Below are 17706 nucleotides of genomic sequence, written 5' to 3'. Positions count from 1 at the left end.
TTTACATAGGACTCGACACGACTTTTACTTATTTCGGATTCACAGGGGCTATTGACGCTGAGAATACAATTTTATTCGATTTCAATTCCTCCAAATTTGTTAAAAAAATTGAAAAAATTGAAAACTCCTCCAACTGTTTGAAATTGAATACAGAGGCCAAGAATAGACACAAATTTTCGTCCATCCCTGAACGCTAAAGATCTAAACAATCGCTGTGACCGTAAAATAAATCACGGTACAAGGGGTTGCAAATGGTCGGTGCGCGAGCGATTCGAAGTCCTTCGATCACAGCATGGATGCTGGTGGAATCGTTATTGGCATGAATAAAATCAATACGAACGGTCGCCGAGCGAGTAAAATCGCCGGAGAAATACAGACGTCCGCAGTTATGGTTAAACTGTGCTCCCGCGAGGCAATTAACGCATGGCAGCGGCGGCGCGGCGCGGCGCGGCGCGGCTTGGGTCGCCGTGCGCGATACGATAATCGACCGGCTGAACGAGGCTGTATTTTTCATACGTGATCCCGTATGTAAATCTTCGAGAGCAGCCTCGACCAATGTTCACCGAGCGAGTCATGGCGAGGAGACGCATTATATCGAGACGCTCGTAACAACGTATATCAAAATAGACGCTGTCACGCAGACCGCGGCCGAGATGCAATTAGCACATCGCCGGCTTAATCGGGATCCCCGGTTCCAAAACGAACGAGCTCGCATCCTTCGCGATTTTCATCTCTCCTTCTCGTACTCCTTGCGCTCTTCGTTCTCTCTTCGAACGGAGAAACGAGAAAAGCGAGAAGTACGCGCGTGCTCCGCTAAGGAGTCATCGAGTCACGGTAATGAGTCCCGACGATGCTGATGAGCCGTTCGTATCGTTACCGAAGCCATTGTCAGCCGGACCGGCATACTTTTCATTTGACTTCCTGTTCTTCTTACATGTATTGGCCCTTTGCACTCGAAGCCATTTTACCTCGAAAACGAAACATTTTTTCCGGCCTAGAATATTTCTCATCTGTATATATTTTTTCATGCCGTACGTACGAAAATGGTGCAATTTACTCGTACAATGCTGAAGTGTTTAGTAATTTATTGAATATAAACATACTTAATAAGGTAAAAAATATTTGGATAATGATACAGCAATTTTCAGTGGCGCCTTACAGTCGCCATTCGAGTGCTAAGGGTTAAAACATGGTACATTTTTCAATTTATGCTTGCATCAGTCATCGATTTTTCATCGTTTATCTATTTTTTCTTCTTGTTCTTATGGTTGAACTTGTTCTGGTAGTGTACCTATCTAATACTTTAACGAGACGATTTGTGAAAGAAAAATGTATTGGTGTTGAATGAAGAATTTGGAGATAGAAAAGAATTTTTGGGACATTTAATTTTCTCGTGAAAAACAGGAGTTATTTCGTATTATTTAAGCAGCACCTAAACAATAAACAAGAGAAATTCAGTGTCTATTAATAGGCTCTTAACGACTAAGTAATAATGTATGTAAAAGTAGCTCGATAATTTTCTTTTAAACAGTCGTTCCAGAAGTTCTTGCATTATATTGATTTTAAAAATTTGTTGAACCAGGAATGAAACTATATATTTTTTCATGCCATACGTACGAAAATGGTGCAATTTACTCGTACAATGCTGAAATGTTTAGTAATTTATTAAATATGAACAAATTTAATATTGTAAAAAATATTTTGAATAATGATACAGGAATTTTCAGTGGCGCCTTAAAGTCGCCATTCGAGTGCTAAGAGTTAGGGGTACACATAAGTAATCAATTATTTGCAAAGAATTTCTTTTGCCTCTAGTTCTGTACCGATCGTTGAAGAGGAAACACGTATTCTTTTACAGTTTTCGAGCCTGTATTCAAAATATTCTAAAAAGTATAATTTTTTTTTACAATAATAAAATGGCGGCCGTACCTTCCGAGGATCATATTCGTCATTGCATAATTTTTCAGTTTCGGTATATCAACGGTAACAGCGAAGAAAATTTGCGATGTTTATGGGGATGTATCGAAGGTCAACAAGTGTCAACGTTGGTTCAGAAGGTTTGCTGCCGGTGATTATGATCTCTCTGACAGGCCTCGAAGTGGACGACCAGTTGAATTTGATAATGACACCCTAAAATCTCTAGTGGAAGCTGATCCAAAATTAAGTATACAAGAATTATCGAGAAGCCTATGGTTGCACTATGGTCAACTATACAAAGACACCGATCAAGACACCTGGATTTCTATAAGAGGGGGATTGAAAATTTGCAGGAATCATGTTAAACTGTCCGTGACAATGATGCAGATTATATAATAAATTAAGAAATAAAAACTTGAATTTACTACAAAGTTTGTTTTAAATTGCAAAATAATCGATTACTTACGAGGCCCCCTAATACTATTTCCCAAAAGTTTCTTTCGCAGTGTGTAGAATGTTTAATATCGTTACGTGACACAAGCATCCCCAATCGATTAGAATTATTGACGGAAGAGACAAGCTTCCATTTAGCTTCAGTTTCGCATAGGATTCGTTCCGCCTAACCGCGCTCTTATCGGCATGATTTCGCTGACGGCGCGGAAACTTTCTACGTCCATTACCATAAAAGCGGCGAAGTACTTAATATCACCCCCCCCCCCCAGATTCCGTTAATCCGTTACGTTAATCCACGTTGAAAACCGCAGATAGGGCCCGGCGAAAGATTGTCGAACCACTCAGTTTGTCTCCGAGTGCGGCCGTTAGAGGCGTACACGAGGAATCCGCGAATACTATGATTTCCTACCGGAGTGCTGAAGTGCCTCGATCATGGGACATCCTTGCGACCGAGCGGTCCAGGTTAAACGAAGCGTATCGGTTCCCGGGCGAGAAAGAAGGAAGCTGCCGGTAGTTAATTAACATCTCGGACAAGTCGTAGCTCCGCTCGAGAATGAGCTAAAGCGAGCTAGAACCTCTCTGCTCGCATGGTGCCCCGTATCTCGCGATATCTGTCCCCGTATCTCCGAGCGGCCGTGAGATACGATGTCCCGGCCCCTGTGTCGACCGGCCATTACTTAGGATTCGATCGGGCTTCTTACACCTACTATACTGCATCCGTACATCTATTAGCTTGTCCCAAAAATTCGAGTCTCTTCCTACCGTGCGTGTACTGCAAATTTAGAACAATTTTATAGCGCACTTGCTGGCAGGTACGTTTTTTGTGTATGTATTGCCGGTTGACAGACGGACATGTAGCTCTATTTAAAATTTAAAATAGTAGCTTATAATGATGGTGAAGATACGTTCATGATCGGACTGTGGACCTTTCTGCAACATCAAAATTTATTTGAAGTCAATTGCAAAGTACTAGAACCAAGTCATTCATATCTTCCTCTAACAATTTTAATCAGTTGACATAAGGCAACATTCTATCACTGTTTTATATTGCACCTACCTATTTTTTGTTATAAATGCATAAAATCCGCAGTTCAATTGCAAGTCATTCTTAGACTGCGGAATTTTATTCAAAATAAAATCTCTTTTCTTTATGAAGTACAGTGAATTCTCGATATATGTCATCAACGACATACCCGTTACTAGAGCGCGACGCTTATCACCCAGGCCTTGGCGACATATACACAGAAATCGCTGTATACAGTTGAAAATAATGCGACAGCACTTTTCAATCCTTTGAACGGTCTCACTGCTTTTATTTCATAATTTTGTTCATAAACGCACGAAATTCGCAGTCTAATGATTACGTATGAACGACCGAAGAAGATTCAACTTTCGCATACACCTGATAGCTTCACGGAAAATGTTCTTCCGGTTCGAAGGGTATGCGGACAATTACGTGGGTCAGTTTACGTGAAGTAGGGAATAATTGCGATGATAAATCAGTGGAAATCGCATTGTTTTCGGGCACGAAATCGCAGGTCGTTGAGAACAGTTCCGCTGCGGTGCACCGCGAGGATCGTCGGCTACGGTAATGCAAAACGCTTCGTCTTGTTCTAACCGAGCTGCGGATGTTTATCTCTCGACTTCTCCTCGAGCACCGGGCACTTATCCGACTGGACAGGAGTCGTGGGTTCAGAACGTTACCCGAGATTTACAAGGGCCAAGCCCTTGGGCGTGTAATCTGTTTAGCTTAGTTTTAATTTACGATCGCGATTTCCGCGCGCGCGGTGCCGCTAGGTTTCGCGGCGCTAGCGTTTTGTAGGAGCCGCCGGGGTTCGACGTACATAGCATCTCAGTTATACCCAGATATTCTTCGCTTCAGGGATTAAATCCAATATAATAACAATTTAACACGTTGACTGCCATGTCACCCATATGTGGGTGACGGAATTATTCGTCCAGGTGTTAAAATGAATTTTTACGTTAATATATTCATTGTACCGATTAGGATCTGTAAAATGCAAGAAAGTTGAATGATTAATTTTTTTCAATTTTTATTTCACTAAATAACTTACTTCGATTTTATGGAATTTTTGAGGTTTCTAGTTTGCCAGTCAAAGTGTTAAACAGATTGGCAGAAGATTAAGACAAAGATGCAGTGATACCTTGGGTCAGAATGGGCCCACCATTTTGACACACATCTTCGTCATTTTATATCATAAACTTTCTCATAGAAGTAATTTATGAGAAAATTCTGATGCTTCTTTCGTTCTAGAGGAGCCTTCCTCTTTATCATCAAGGCTAACACGTTTGTTCTACCATCGCATTGCTGCCACAAAATTCATTTTCTGCTATCAGAATTTTGCCGACGCGAAAGGAACGCGGAACGTTCGGGGAACGTATCCGAATCCAATAAATGATCGTTAAACTCGCAGGAGGGGGACACCGGTTGCATGTCAAGGGGGAACGTTGTTGGTAAAAATGGCGGAACGGTACTTACCTCTGCAGCCTCCCACGGACAAGCCGTAATGGTCGACGTCGCAACGATCGCACCGGAAGCCAAGGACGCCATCCGCGCACCTGCACTCGCCGGTTACGGGATCGCAGACCTCGTCGAGGGCACCCACGTCGCAGTCGCATTCCCGGCAACCTGCGGTTACGTTCCCGTAACCTTCGATGCAGGAGGAACAGTCACGACCCTCGAACAAAGGCTTGCAGGGACACTGACCGCTCCTCCCGTCGCACTCGATGGAACCGCTGCCGAGAGGGTCGCAGTCGCAGGCTGCAACAGTAGAAGGTCCATGTTCACCCCTTTCCCATATTTTCTTTTCTTTTCCTTACTATTAGGTGCGCCAATCAATTCGTGACCCCCGCGCGTAATTAATCGTTTACCGCGAAAGAAACTTTAGAGACAACCTAATAATTGAACATAATATTACGACTGATTGATACTGGCTACTTAAATGATACTGAGAAGCGTTTCAAATGAAAGCTGAACTTAAAACTGTGTAATAATAATAATGAAGGCATATCTGCCGAATAATAATTGTTATTAGCAAAACTACTTACGCAAGCAGTTCTGTTCCAGAGGATCTCCATAGTGCGCGTGCTTGCATTTGTCGCACTTCCAACCCTCCGTGTTGCCTCTGCATTCTAGGCATCGTCCTGTCTCCTGATCGCAAGGGCCACCGCCGCAGGTGCACGGTTCACAGGTGCCCCGAGGGATCATAGGATTTCCAAAATAGCCTATGTCGCAGCTGGTAGAAAATTAAATGTGTGATCAGTGTAAACGCGAGTCAAATGCGCGTGTTGTTCTTATATTTTTAACGGCCATTTTTGTGTACCTTTCACAGTGATCGCCGGTGTACCCTTGGGGACATTGGGTGCAAACGTAGCCGCTGTCGATGTTGTTTGGGTCGTCCAGTTGACAATTCGGACTGAAGTTGTTGGACTCGATCAGAAGCGGACAGGCGCATCTTTTGCAATCGTTGGGCGTACCGTGGAGAGCGATACCGTAGAATCCGGGCGAGCAACGGTCACATTTTGGTCCCACCGTGTTGTGCTCGCAGGTCTGTCGAGTGAGGAAATTTTCGTTAAAGCAACAATCACTGACTCGTTGTTTGTCGCTGTAATCGAGACGAGGACAATGAAAATACAAGTTGGTTCGCTTGTTTCGGGGAACAGGGGGAGATCAAAAGGCCTCAGGATCCAAGAAATTGATCAGAACAAGGGACTCCGCTGCTTTGAGTTACATACGGTTACCTACAGTTACCTAGGGCTACAAACTGCAACCTGCAGCTACCTAAAGCTAACAAGAATTATCTACAATTATCTAGGATTAAGAAAATGTGTAATTATACAGGGTTAATAAAGTGTTCATTACTTTTGTATTCATGTAGTAGCTCAAAATGTTTATGTCACTTCTTCCGATGCACTTCTTGCAGCTCCAGAATTATAACACAACATATTCTTTTTCAAGGTAGACCCGCCACGGTAGTAGTTACGTTATGGCCATCTAGCGGTGAAATGTCCGAACTAACGGCCCCGTAAAATCTCAAAATAGCGCCATTCTACGTAGTGGCAAAACGCTCAAACTGGTAGACAAACATTACCAACAGTCGATTATTTTTTGTTAAGAGAGAGCTTTGGAGCGATTTTGATCTATATGCCATTTTGTTCATTGAGAGAGAGCTTTGGATCCGTCTCTGATCCATAAGCCATTATTTTTATTGAGAGAGATCTTTGGATCGTCTCCGTGTTACCATATGGTAACGACTCTGCCAGTACTAAGTTCTATCATCGCTACTACAGATGGCGTCACTATTGTTCTCTTTAAAAACTCGACTGTTGGTAATGTTTGTCTACTAGTTTCAGCATTTTGCCGCTACGCCGAGTGGCGCTATTTCAAGATTTTAGTTTAGTTCTAGAATTTCGCCGCTAGATGGCGCTAACGTGTCTATATTTAGTTGAAAAATCGTAATTAAACATAATTATGAAAATTTGAGAAATGGAATAGATGTGCAGAATTTTTAGAAACATTTTGACACCGAAAACATTAATTTTGAGCCAATCGTTTCCGAGATATTCAAATTTTCCTACTTCAGGTTTTCCGTGTTGCGCGAAAGTTGAAGTTCTATTGGGTATTTTTTTATTGTACAATTTGTACCAAACTTTTTTGCAGAATATAGATGCAGGAAATTTCTATGAACATTTTAATACCCTCAGAATATATTTTCCACCCCTAAATTGCTGAGTTTCATTCTATCTTATCAGTAGACTGCGGACTTTTATGAAAAATAAGAATCTCGTGCATTAATTGCAATAATCAGGAGCCAAATAAAAATTGCTCTCTTTTTTCGACAATTATTAAAGTTGGACTGAACATATTGCGTGAGGCAAACGATGTCTACTCCTAATTAAATAATAATCTTTAGATCGTTACTCCACGCACATATATAGTGGGCATTATTCCAATGAAAATTAAAAATTTCAACCTTGACCTCTTGACACGTACTCGTTCAAGAAATTCCAACGAGGATTACAGATTTCAAGGTCTGATGCGTAAGAAAAGTTCGAACAACACACAAACACTTACCGTGCATTCGCCGAGCACGAGATCGCAGGTACTCGCGTGTCCGTTGCAATCGCACCTGACGCACACGTGATGCTCCTGATGGTCCGATCCGTTCTTTATCACCTTCGTGTAACCCCACGCGCAATCCTCGCACGAGAGTCCCGTGTATCCCTCGGGACATTCGCAGGTTTCCACCAAACTACTGCTGCCACTGTCAGCTGCTACTTTTCCGACCCACATGGCCGCCGATTGCAGACTGGAACAGTGTAACTGTAGCTGTGAATTCGCCATCTCCGGATTTACTTTCTGGATTTAATTTCTATCATCCAGAAGCCGCAATACTGAATAATCTCAAAGCAAAATTTCCTGTATAACGATTCTCGTTACTGTATCGCAAGATAATTGCAAATATGAATTCTTTTCATTCAAGGTCCAATAAGATGGCGACAAAAAGAAAACATCTCTGTAAAGGAGAGAGAGAGAGAGAGAGATCCATCTTTAAATCAGTGATACAGAGTTCGTTGAATTAAAAAAATTTTCGGAGAAACCACCCCTATAACAAACTTAACAAGCTCATTTATCAACCCTGCGCACCTTCCATCGATCTGCTCGGAGTGATACTGCGCCCTTATCATGAGATACTTCAAATCCGCGAGCACCCGCATCATTTGTATCCTGGTAACAGGATCCCCGCGAAATTCGGTTCTCCTCAATCTGCTAGGAATATCTTGGATCTCGCTGCGTACGTGATACCAGCCGTTTTCACGTAGAGGAACGCTGATCTCCGCTTCCTGGCCATTATGATGTTCCTCGCCGTGAGCTATTCGCATGCCGTTATTACTCTGCGAACGAATAACACGAGAAGATTAATTTTGCAAAAATGCTAATCATGGTAATCTGCCTTTCGGGTGGGCAGAAAGAACTCGGAACTAAAACGTGGAACAGGAACAACAAATGCTCAAGGCACACCTTGCATGGAACCTTTCCCTTCGGGAGATTTGCTTATGAACGAAAGGATATCCATTGCGAGGAAAGATAAGTTACTGCAAATTACTTATTCGTCTTTCGGCAAACTTAAGAAAAACGATGGGTTGTGAAAATAGAGAGCTTGGAGCTTTCAAAAAATAAAACGATTCGATAATGAGCTATTTTTCGAAAATCGATTTTCACCGTGGAACAATGAAGACGATAGGAGAAATGGACGTTCAAAGCAAGTGCGTTTAACACGTTTGACGGGATGTTAAAGGGCCAGACGGCGAGTGTGATCGACGGGACACCCTGTATATTGTGACTTCCGTACTTCATTGAGTCTGTCTTGTAGTAGGCCGTGACAGCGTTAACCGTGCCATTATTCACGCGACGCTGAATGAATACTTACAACTAAAATAACATTCGGTCCCGCGGTCGGTTTTCCGCTGGTATCGCCGCGCATAACGACCCAGGTGACAGAGTAAGTGATATTACTGCCGTATGATGAGAGACGATTGCCACAATAAATCGCCGGTGCCAGCCAAAACGGACTATCGTACTCGACCTCGTAACGCGACACCGTCAGCCACCCGTTATCTGTGTCCAGGACAGGAATAACAGCACGGGACGCGTTCATATCGGTGACTCGCCAATTTTCCAGAGACGACACCTGAAAATCCCATAATCCAGAAAACAATCCGCGATACGTGTCCTGCAGATCAGGGACCGACAATGAGTCCCAAACTGCGCAGCTGTTATTCATACACAGCCACTTAAACCATTCAACGTTCAAAGAAACTGGGGCCATTTTAACTTAATCCCAAAGTTGTAAATATGTGACATTTAAATTCTAACTTCTTAGTTGAAATTATTGCGAATTAACCCTTTGCACTCGAAGCTGTTTTAACTCGAAAACGAAACATTTCTTCCGAACTAGAATATTTCCCTTCTATATATATATTTTTTTTTTTGGTGCAATTTACTCGTACAATACTGAACTGTTTAGTAATTTCTTAAATACAAGCAAACGTAATAATGTGACAAATATTTTGAATAATGGAACAGCAATTTTTAGTGGTGCCTTACAGTCACCATTCGAGTGCTAAAGGTTAACAGACTCCAGATTTTATACACTTGTTTGAAAAAGGAATGGGTAAACTACGAAACTGACGGCACACAAGATCTTTATGCAAAATCAAAATGTTGTGTCATCCATGTTGCAACAGACTGGAGTGGTCTAACAATATTCTTTCTTGATACGTCTAGTAAGTTGAAGATAGTATAATGGTATTTTTAAATTCATCTAATGTTTCTATATAGTTGTCCAATTATTAAATTGTTTGCGACTCATTAAAATGGGTGTCCTTAGAGTTCTTGTGAATTTTTACCATGGAATAAGACAGCTTCGTGGCGCTGCAGCGGTCGCTGACACCGAAACAGTAGCAAGGATAGCAACCGTCAAGATTTTCCTTGGTCAGTGCAAAGTACCCCGGTTTGCAACTGTCGCAGAATTCGCCGTCGACGTTCGCCTTGCAAAGGCAGTCTCCCTCACAGTCGTGGGACGGAAGAATCCCGCGGGAATCGCACGGGCAAGGCATGCAATCCGGGAATTGACGATAACCGGCAGCACATTGATCGCATTTGTAGCCGGAATAGCCCGGTTTGCAATTGCAAGCGCCTGCTACCTAGAGCAGAATTGTTAGCGTTTCATTCGATGCATCGATTCCCGACGTAAAGGTAACGATTGTTTTACAGGTATTGAATAATATTAGGCGCGCAAGCGTTTCTACCTTTCCCAGGTGCGTGTACGAGTCATCAGGAGTGCAGTAACCCGTGCTACCGTGCACGTTGCAGTTGCACGGCAAACAGGGCTCAGGTGTGTCAGGGGCAACACCGTTTGGCCTGTAATATCCATCCTGACATTTTTCGCAATTTATTCCGGCCGTGTGCTCCTGTAACAAATCAATAATCCTGTACCAATAATTAACAAAACTAAATCTAGGATTGTCTAAAATATTTTCACGATGCAAAACGGCGAGTCGTAGAAATGAACGTTTCCATTTTGCCGATGGATCGTTCAGTGTTCTCTCTTTTTATTTTTTTACGAAATTCGGGCTTACTGTGCAATTAATGCAGACGCCACCGCCGCGAAATTTCCCATGAGTGTCCATGGACATTCTTCTGTCGGCCACTTCCTGATCGTATCTGCACGCGGTTGCATGTCCATTGCAGTTGCATTTCTCACAGTGAAAGCCCTTCGCAGCTGTGCCAGGTTTCCACGGAATCTGATTGTACATTGGACAGCATTTTTCGCATCTTTCGCCGCACGTCTGGCGCTCGCATTCGCATTCTTGGTGCTGAGAAACAATACCACCTCTTAATGGACGCTCGTTAATCATTTCGGCAATGTAACTGATACATATTCAAACATTCAACACGCCCGCCTTCCCTTTGCTATACCAGCGGATCGTGTTGCATAAGAAACTCGCGATTTTCAACAAGTCTGCAGTACACTAGCCTGCGAGTAATTTAAATTTTTGTGCAAATTTTTGTGCAAACTCTCGGAGACAGTGGGAATTTTATGTGGTTGTTGATTACCCCTGACATTAATGCGAGGTCCATGAACAAAACGATGTTAAAACGAAAACAGAGTTACGTGCAATTCTAATTTTTGTAGCATCATGTCGTACAGAGTTAGATCAACCTCTAGTAAAAATTGCAATTTGACGAATCTTACAAGGCAACGTTTGCCAATTGCTTTCAGTGTTTAATACATTTCGCGTTAAGATAATAAAATCGACTCTATCTTTAAGTCCCGCAATATTTCTTAGTACCATTTTCCCTTTCGATTGTTATCCCGACACGTTGATTTTGCCCACACTTTTGTGATAACTCGCAGGTTTTGATGTTCTTAATAAATCGTCGGAGACGGGCGCGGATGCTCGATAAATTATTTTTTATTGACCAGCAAGGCGCCAGCCGAAGATAATTGAAACCAAGCGGAAATTGTTTCGTTGTGAACGGCCAGCGTGAAATAGTGCCGAGGGAAAGATTATCAAAAACAGGATCCGGTTATTTGTTACAACGACACGCACGCGGACGCGTACGTGCGTGCGTGCGCGGCTGCGTGCACGCAGGATAACCATTATCGCAGCAATAAATAATATCGAGCTCTTCGAGAGGTCTAGAGAGCGAGATTCGCTAGATGACGTTCAGGTTCCCTTTTATGTAATACCGCATAAAACCGCAACGCAGCCGCACACGATGGAGCAACGATGCAGCCACCATCTTTCACATCGCACGCACGCGCATCTATATTTTCCACGGTTACTGCAAACGCTCTCGTAACAATCTCGATTTTCTTCGCATTCCACCGACACGCCAATATTTTCCATACACGACTCTCAGAAACACTATCTCGGTCTAAACCACCGAAATTGTTGACCCTCGAACGCATAATTTTTGGCAAGATCGTAAAAATGTTTTTAATTCACCAATTTACATTTTTGGGGTCATTAAAAATGTCATAGTCAGTCTATACCACCTGTTGAAATTTTTCTAGGACTTCTAGGACTCTCGTTAATACCGTTTCATAAAAATTTTCATATATTTTTTAAATAGTTAATTTATCTTCCTGAGAACAATAAAAATACGACACAGAGTCCATTTCATTGCTTTGTGAACATTACGAAACATATTTAAGTAGCAAATTTATTTTTCTAGAAACAATATGAAAACAATGTCTTGTTGATCTTTTCTGGAACCTTTTTGAATTCACTGTCTCACAACATTTTTTATTTGCTCTACTTCTCACGCACCCTTCGTGTTTCTGGCACAATAGAAACGCGAATAATGCATAAGGAACATTGCCAATTAGCAACACTATGCATTTAAGGGTTGGAATGTTAACGGCAGATTGTCCTTGTGCTGCATTTATTCCTCGGATCTGTAAATGAATCGTGCTTAGCGTCCATCTAATTAGAAAATCAGCACGATATATTTTCAATGAAGCAACGACAAGTTGCGCGCACGCACTCGGTAGTCGTACACAGCGATTAGAATTACAAACCTGGCGATAACCATTACATGCTCGTCGGCATTGTAAGTCGAGCGATATTGTCGAGTCACAGATGCGGGCACCGAGTCATAACTTATGCTTTTTGCGATATATCACTAGCTTCATTGTGTTCCCTCGTCAATGGCAGCCTGTCATTCATGAGAATGGACGTATCGCGAGTATAATTAATAACCGCGTATTCGAAACGTTATCGGGTGATTTAGTGAGATCAACGTGACGAGGACTTAATTAACGTCGGCGAGCTACTTAAATCGTCGCGATCAACGTGATCGGCGATTGCTTCGATTATTAAATGCAGTATAGTGGGCTCGATTTATCCTGAAATTATTTCCGAACTGTTGGGTGTACAATTTTATTAATGCAAAGTGTCCCAAATTTTATGCAGACTTAGTTTTTTGCTGCTAGCCCGAATTGTAGTATAATTTATTCAGAGACTATTTGTTCTGATCTATTTGCAGTAAGTTTGAAGCCAGTTTTTTTATTCTCTTACATTTTCTTGCCGGGAATTGCACGAGCGCGTGCATATCTTAAACACTGCATAATATTGTCTCGGGCCCGCCGAATAAATTAGGCGTGTTCGGACGTTTTTACCATGACTCACTTGACTTTACAATGGATCGATTAGAATCAGCTTTTGGCGATCCTCGCCGGGTTAAATGATATTAGTTTTTGAGGGGTTCTGACGCACGGTGCGTCCCACGACCGGCACGTAGACCGAATTGCAACTGCATTGCTGAATGCAGTCCGGTCATCGAAGATATTCCGTGGTATGTCTCAATCAAACTGTCAACATCGATCAACGATATGAAATAATAAGGACAAAATTTAGGCTAAGGGACCCGATTACTGTGGGGGTACCAATATTCCTATATCAATTACACTTATTTTTGAAGGATAACGAATATTTAAAAAGAAATATTAAATTCTTTTCATAAAACTCAGTTAATATATGTTATATGTATCTTTTTAAATATTCATTATGCTTTAAAAATAAGTACAATTAATATAGGTATATTGGTACCCCCACAGTAATCGAGTCCCTCAACCTATTATAAAATGTGTTCAAAGTATATTCGGACATACAGAATATTTCTAGTGTAAAGACTCGGTGTGAATAACAATCTACGTGGGAATGGAAAAACAGATTTTCCCAATTCGATTAGAAGTGAAACAGCACAGCATGAAGGTGCGACCGATGCGCAACAGTGAATAGTTTCGCAAGAATCGAGAGTCTCGGTCACAGATTCGAAGACATTAAAATATCACGATTGTTCGTCTATGCTAGACCTCGACTTCGAGAACGTCCATTTATGGATGTTAATGGCATTCAGGTTTGCTTCTCTCGACGTCGTTGCGTCGATATGACATCAACCAAAACGAATGAGTCCTGCGTCGACTGACAAGTTTTTTTTTTCAATAACACAGCGGATTCTGTTGCAATCTTCGCCTCAGAAGAACCCTTTGACAAACCCCTTATTAATATTAATTCTATCGAAAAATAATTTCAAATTAACCGCACAAATTCTCACAACTATTATTTCACAATTATTTTATTAGTTGGCTCACTACAGTCGGCTCAATTTTTGTCCTACTGTTAGATAGCAACTTTTTAACCCTTAGCACTCGAATGGCGACTTTAAGGCGCCACTAAAAGTTGCTGTATTCAAAATATTTTTTACATTATTAAATTTGTTTGTATTGAATAAATTACTAAACATTTCAGTATTGTACGAGTAAATTGCATCATTCTCGTATGTATGACATGAAAAAAAAATATATATATAGAAGGGAAATATTCGAGGTCGAAAAAAATATTTCGTTTTGGAGTTAAAACAGCTTCGAGTGCAATGGGTTAACATTGCCACGAAAACAGAGTTTTAATGTATTAAGTGTTAAGGGCCAAATGACATTACTTAAATTTTGCTTAGAATTAATACGGCCAAGAGTGTTTAAAAATTCTTATTGTGGCCACCTTAACAATTGAGGGTGAGGATTAAAATATTTGCAACCGTAGAAATGTTGATGACGGAGGGAGACAGCAGTGAACAAAAATGGCTTTGAGAAGGGTCGCTGGCTAGTCTATAAAAAATATAAATTTCTATGAACATTCGGCCATTAATGAGTCTGCCATCTAAGGAAGGCGGTTACGAAGGAGACAGCGAAACACAGAGCGGTCCTGCTATTAGCAGCGTTGGCAGACAAAGGTCTGACAAGTTTATAGCACTTTCGACAGATTTATTTCTTGCCTCCGAAGTCGGTCCCCCCGAATCCGAGGTATTCGTGAAATCTAACTTTAGTTAGGCGAATTCGAACGAGATTCGGCTCTGCTACCGTTTGCTGTTTAGACGCCGTTAATCATTACCTCTGAACCATTAAATCACACTATTCTACGCATACATTCAAATTCAAGATCATAGAGTTGAATCGCATACGTAGAACATAAGACACAATAATGTCGTATATGTTACAGAACACATTATTCACCGAGATCAAATAAAATACTGATTCCGAGTTCGTTATTCGATCAAGAGCAGATCAGAGGGGAGAATTTGTAAAAGAAAAATTCCTAGGGACTTTAGAGATACAATAGGTGAAATGATATCGTTAAAGAGAAACATTTCTGTCGCGCAGAAAATTAGTTATCAACTTAAGATCAACTTATAAGAATTTTTAAGGATTGTATAGGAGCGCGAAACTTACGATTACTCGATCCCATCGCAATCTTTTAAGCGCAAAGATTGGAACTCGAGAGATACGATGACAGAGATAGATGAATGAAAAGCTTGCGAGCCAGAGAAGACTGGGCAAGCGAATTCGCATGAAAAAATTACCCGACTCACCCCATGTTGCACACTATAGCGACACCGTGCCGCATGCCCAGAGCATAAACACCTTCCACCGATGTTAATCTCTTTGATCGAGTAGAAGGCCCGTCTCCTGTCCACGATCGCTTCTCCGCTACGTCGGAGACCCTGAAGTCGTAACCGCACGTATTTAGCCTTCGTGAATTCCTGAAGGGTCGTGCTGTGATTCAGAGCACCAGGTCTACCGTTCACCAGATGCGTATGGATCTGCAACGTAACATCAGAAACCTAATTTAAAAAGATCATTCTCGTTCGCGCTTACAGTCTATCAAGGGCGTCTCTTGGGGATTTTTCCTGGTAAAACGACGAGAGATACTAAAGCCTAATTTTCTGCATTTTATTGGTGACTTTTTTGAACTTTCATTTCACATTTTTGCTACGTACACGATTTTACGTGCATAATGCTTTGGAGATATACTGGGCTTCTCTGTTTTGACTGTTAAAACCTCTTGTACAGTGAAGTTTCGATCCAAGCCCAACACTCGGGTCCGTGCTGTGACATAGATCGTGCAGGGCTACTATTTTCTTGTGACCTCGTCAAATTATACCGTGTTTAGTGTCGTTTTAATCAGAAAAATGCCACAAGCAGGTTGGTAAAAGTCCCATCAAAAAATGAAGAAGTTTTGTAATTGAATTAGTAGTGGTTCACACCGATATACATGTTTACACTTTACACTGCTCGGCAATGGCTTCTCGACCCCTCGGGCCATGCCCCCCAGTGGAGGGGACAAGCGAAGTGACTAAGATCGTGCAGCTCTGTTCGACTTAGTTCAAGATGTTACTGTACTGCTTTATTTCGTGTCCGAGGGTAATTATTCTATCAAAACAGAGAGCAATGGTTGTGCCAAAGGGGCGTATAAGCTTCTCGATCTTGAAGAGCAGATCGGATAAAGCTGCGGGGACATTTCCTGCGGTGACGCACGCGGCCGGTCGATTCCCGATTTTTTCTCGGGCGAGTTCTACCCGCGCGCAGACGCGCGTAAAACCCGGCAAAACCCCCCATAGGAGGTGCGTACGTGAGAGCCCCATATAAGGTTAGCCTACTCCATACATGGCCGGAATGTAGGGATCGCCGTTTTTGTATCATCGATTCGTTCCCTCTCTCTCGGCAGCCTCCGACCAGGAATCGTCCCGTCCTGCTTCCCGTCTCATCCGCCATCCAGTTTACACAAAGCCGATCCCGAGTGCGCTTCTGCGTCGCCATAAGCTCTAATTATCTGCCGCTCTTCCGAGAAATCCGCTAATTTACCCCCGCCGTGGCGCTCGCCCATTTTTCTGGTCCCTTTAAAGACTCCGAACAATAACATCCAAACAACCGACCGAAATGAAAGGACGAGGTTCATTCGGGGATGACTCCACGGGACGCTAACGAGGGAACTGCCCCTGGTTGGGGACAATCAATGATATCTTAAGGGGGCCGGCAGGCATTTGGCCTTGACTGTCGCGTGCCTTTTTTTCTAGACATTTTACGTCTTAAATAAGTAAGTAATCAATTAAAAATGCACACCACCGTGTTTCTATACGTCTTCGCTACGTCTGTACAGAGCCTTTTTTTTCGATACGAACACTAAATCTCCCGAAATTAAGAGAATTTCTCTGCAATATACGTATATAAACTTGCAACGGTCAAAATCTTGACAAATTAACGCTTCAATATTGCAACGAGCAGTTTAAAAGTGGTCACTTGTGTTTCCTGGAAGTCCAATCTACGTCTGTACAGAGCCGAAATTGCGAATTTCTACCTCATCGTGGAGTAATTTGTAATATTCGGCAGAAAACTCGCTGTCTGAAGCAAGTATGACGTCACAACATGGCTGCCGCAGGGGTATTCTGCTTCTCGGGACCGTCTCTCCACGAATTTTTAGGAATTCTTTCCGGGAAAACTGCTGAACCTTTTACATCGGGATTTTTTACACATATTCATTGGTATTTGAAGTACGCGTATGATTTTTTACAAGTAAATATAATCAAAATTACGCGAGTTATATATTTTTGAAAGTGTACGTTTGATATTAGCTATTTCCGTCTTGCAGTGAATAAGTGACTCTAGTTTCTTTAAATCAAAATGAGTGGAAATGAAAGATGAAGTCAGAATTTATTAAAAAAATGTAAGAAGCAACGAAAAGATGAACACAGAAAAAATTAAGAAAATTTTAAAAATTCAAGAAGTTCCCTCTCGAGCCTGCAAAAGTGTACCAAACGGCGAACGAGTTTGTAAGATTACGTTTCGGTGAATATTGTATAATATTTAGGTTGTTATCGCGGCTCTTTCGCATGGGTAAGTAGCTGGCGCAATATCAGCAATTAATGGTGACGATTTCAAAGGTTCGCCCGCGGCAGTAAATTCACGG

The 17706-nt window shown here is 41.9% G+C and overlaps 1 protein-coding gene across 1 annotated transcript in view; it reads right to left on the bottom strand.

Moving 5' to 3' along the window:
- Positions 1-17706, bottom strand: part of Wb (wing blister) — a 163370-nt gene that overhangs the window by 84769 nt on the left and 60895 nt on the right. The window contains exons 4-13 of the mRNA XM_076801863.1: positions 15332-15562; positions 10534-10770; positions 10204-10365; positions 9802-10098; positions 8823-9083; positions 8039-8286; positions 7466-7700; positions 5715-5941; positions 5440-5627; positions 4871-5152 (exon numbers count right to left, since the gene is read on the bottom strand). Of these exons, the coding sequence (XP_076657978.1) occupies positions 4871-5152; positions 5440-5627; positions 5715-5941; positions 7466-7700; positions 8039-8286; positions 8823-9083; positions 9802-10098; positions 10204-10365; positions 10534-10770; positions 15332-15562 (2368 nt within the window). The remainder of the gene's footprint in view (positions 1-4870; positions 5153-5439; positions 5628-5714; positions 5942-7465; positions 7701-8038; positions 8287-8822; positions 9084-9801; positions 10099-10203; positions 10366-10533; positions 10771-15331; positions 15563-17706) is intronic.

Source organism: Halictus rubicundus, chromosome 16, assembly GCF_050948215.1.
Source record: "Halictus rubicundus isolate RS-2024b chromosome 16, iyHalRubi1_principal, whole genome shotgun sequence".
Lineage (NCBI taxonomy): Eukaryota > Metazoa > Arthropoda > Insecta > Hymenoptera > Halictidae > Halictus > Halictus rubicundus.
This window is presented reverse-complemented; position numbering and strand designations above follow the sequence as displayed.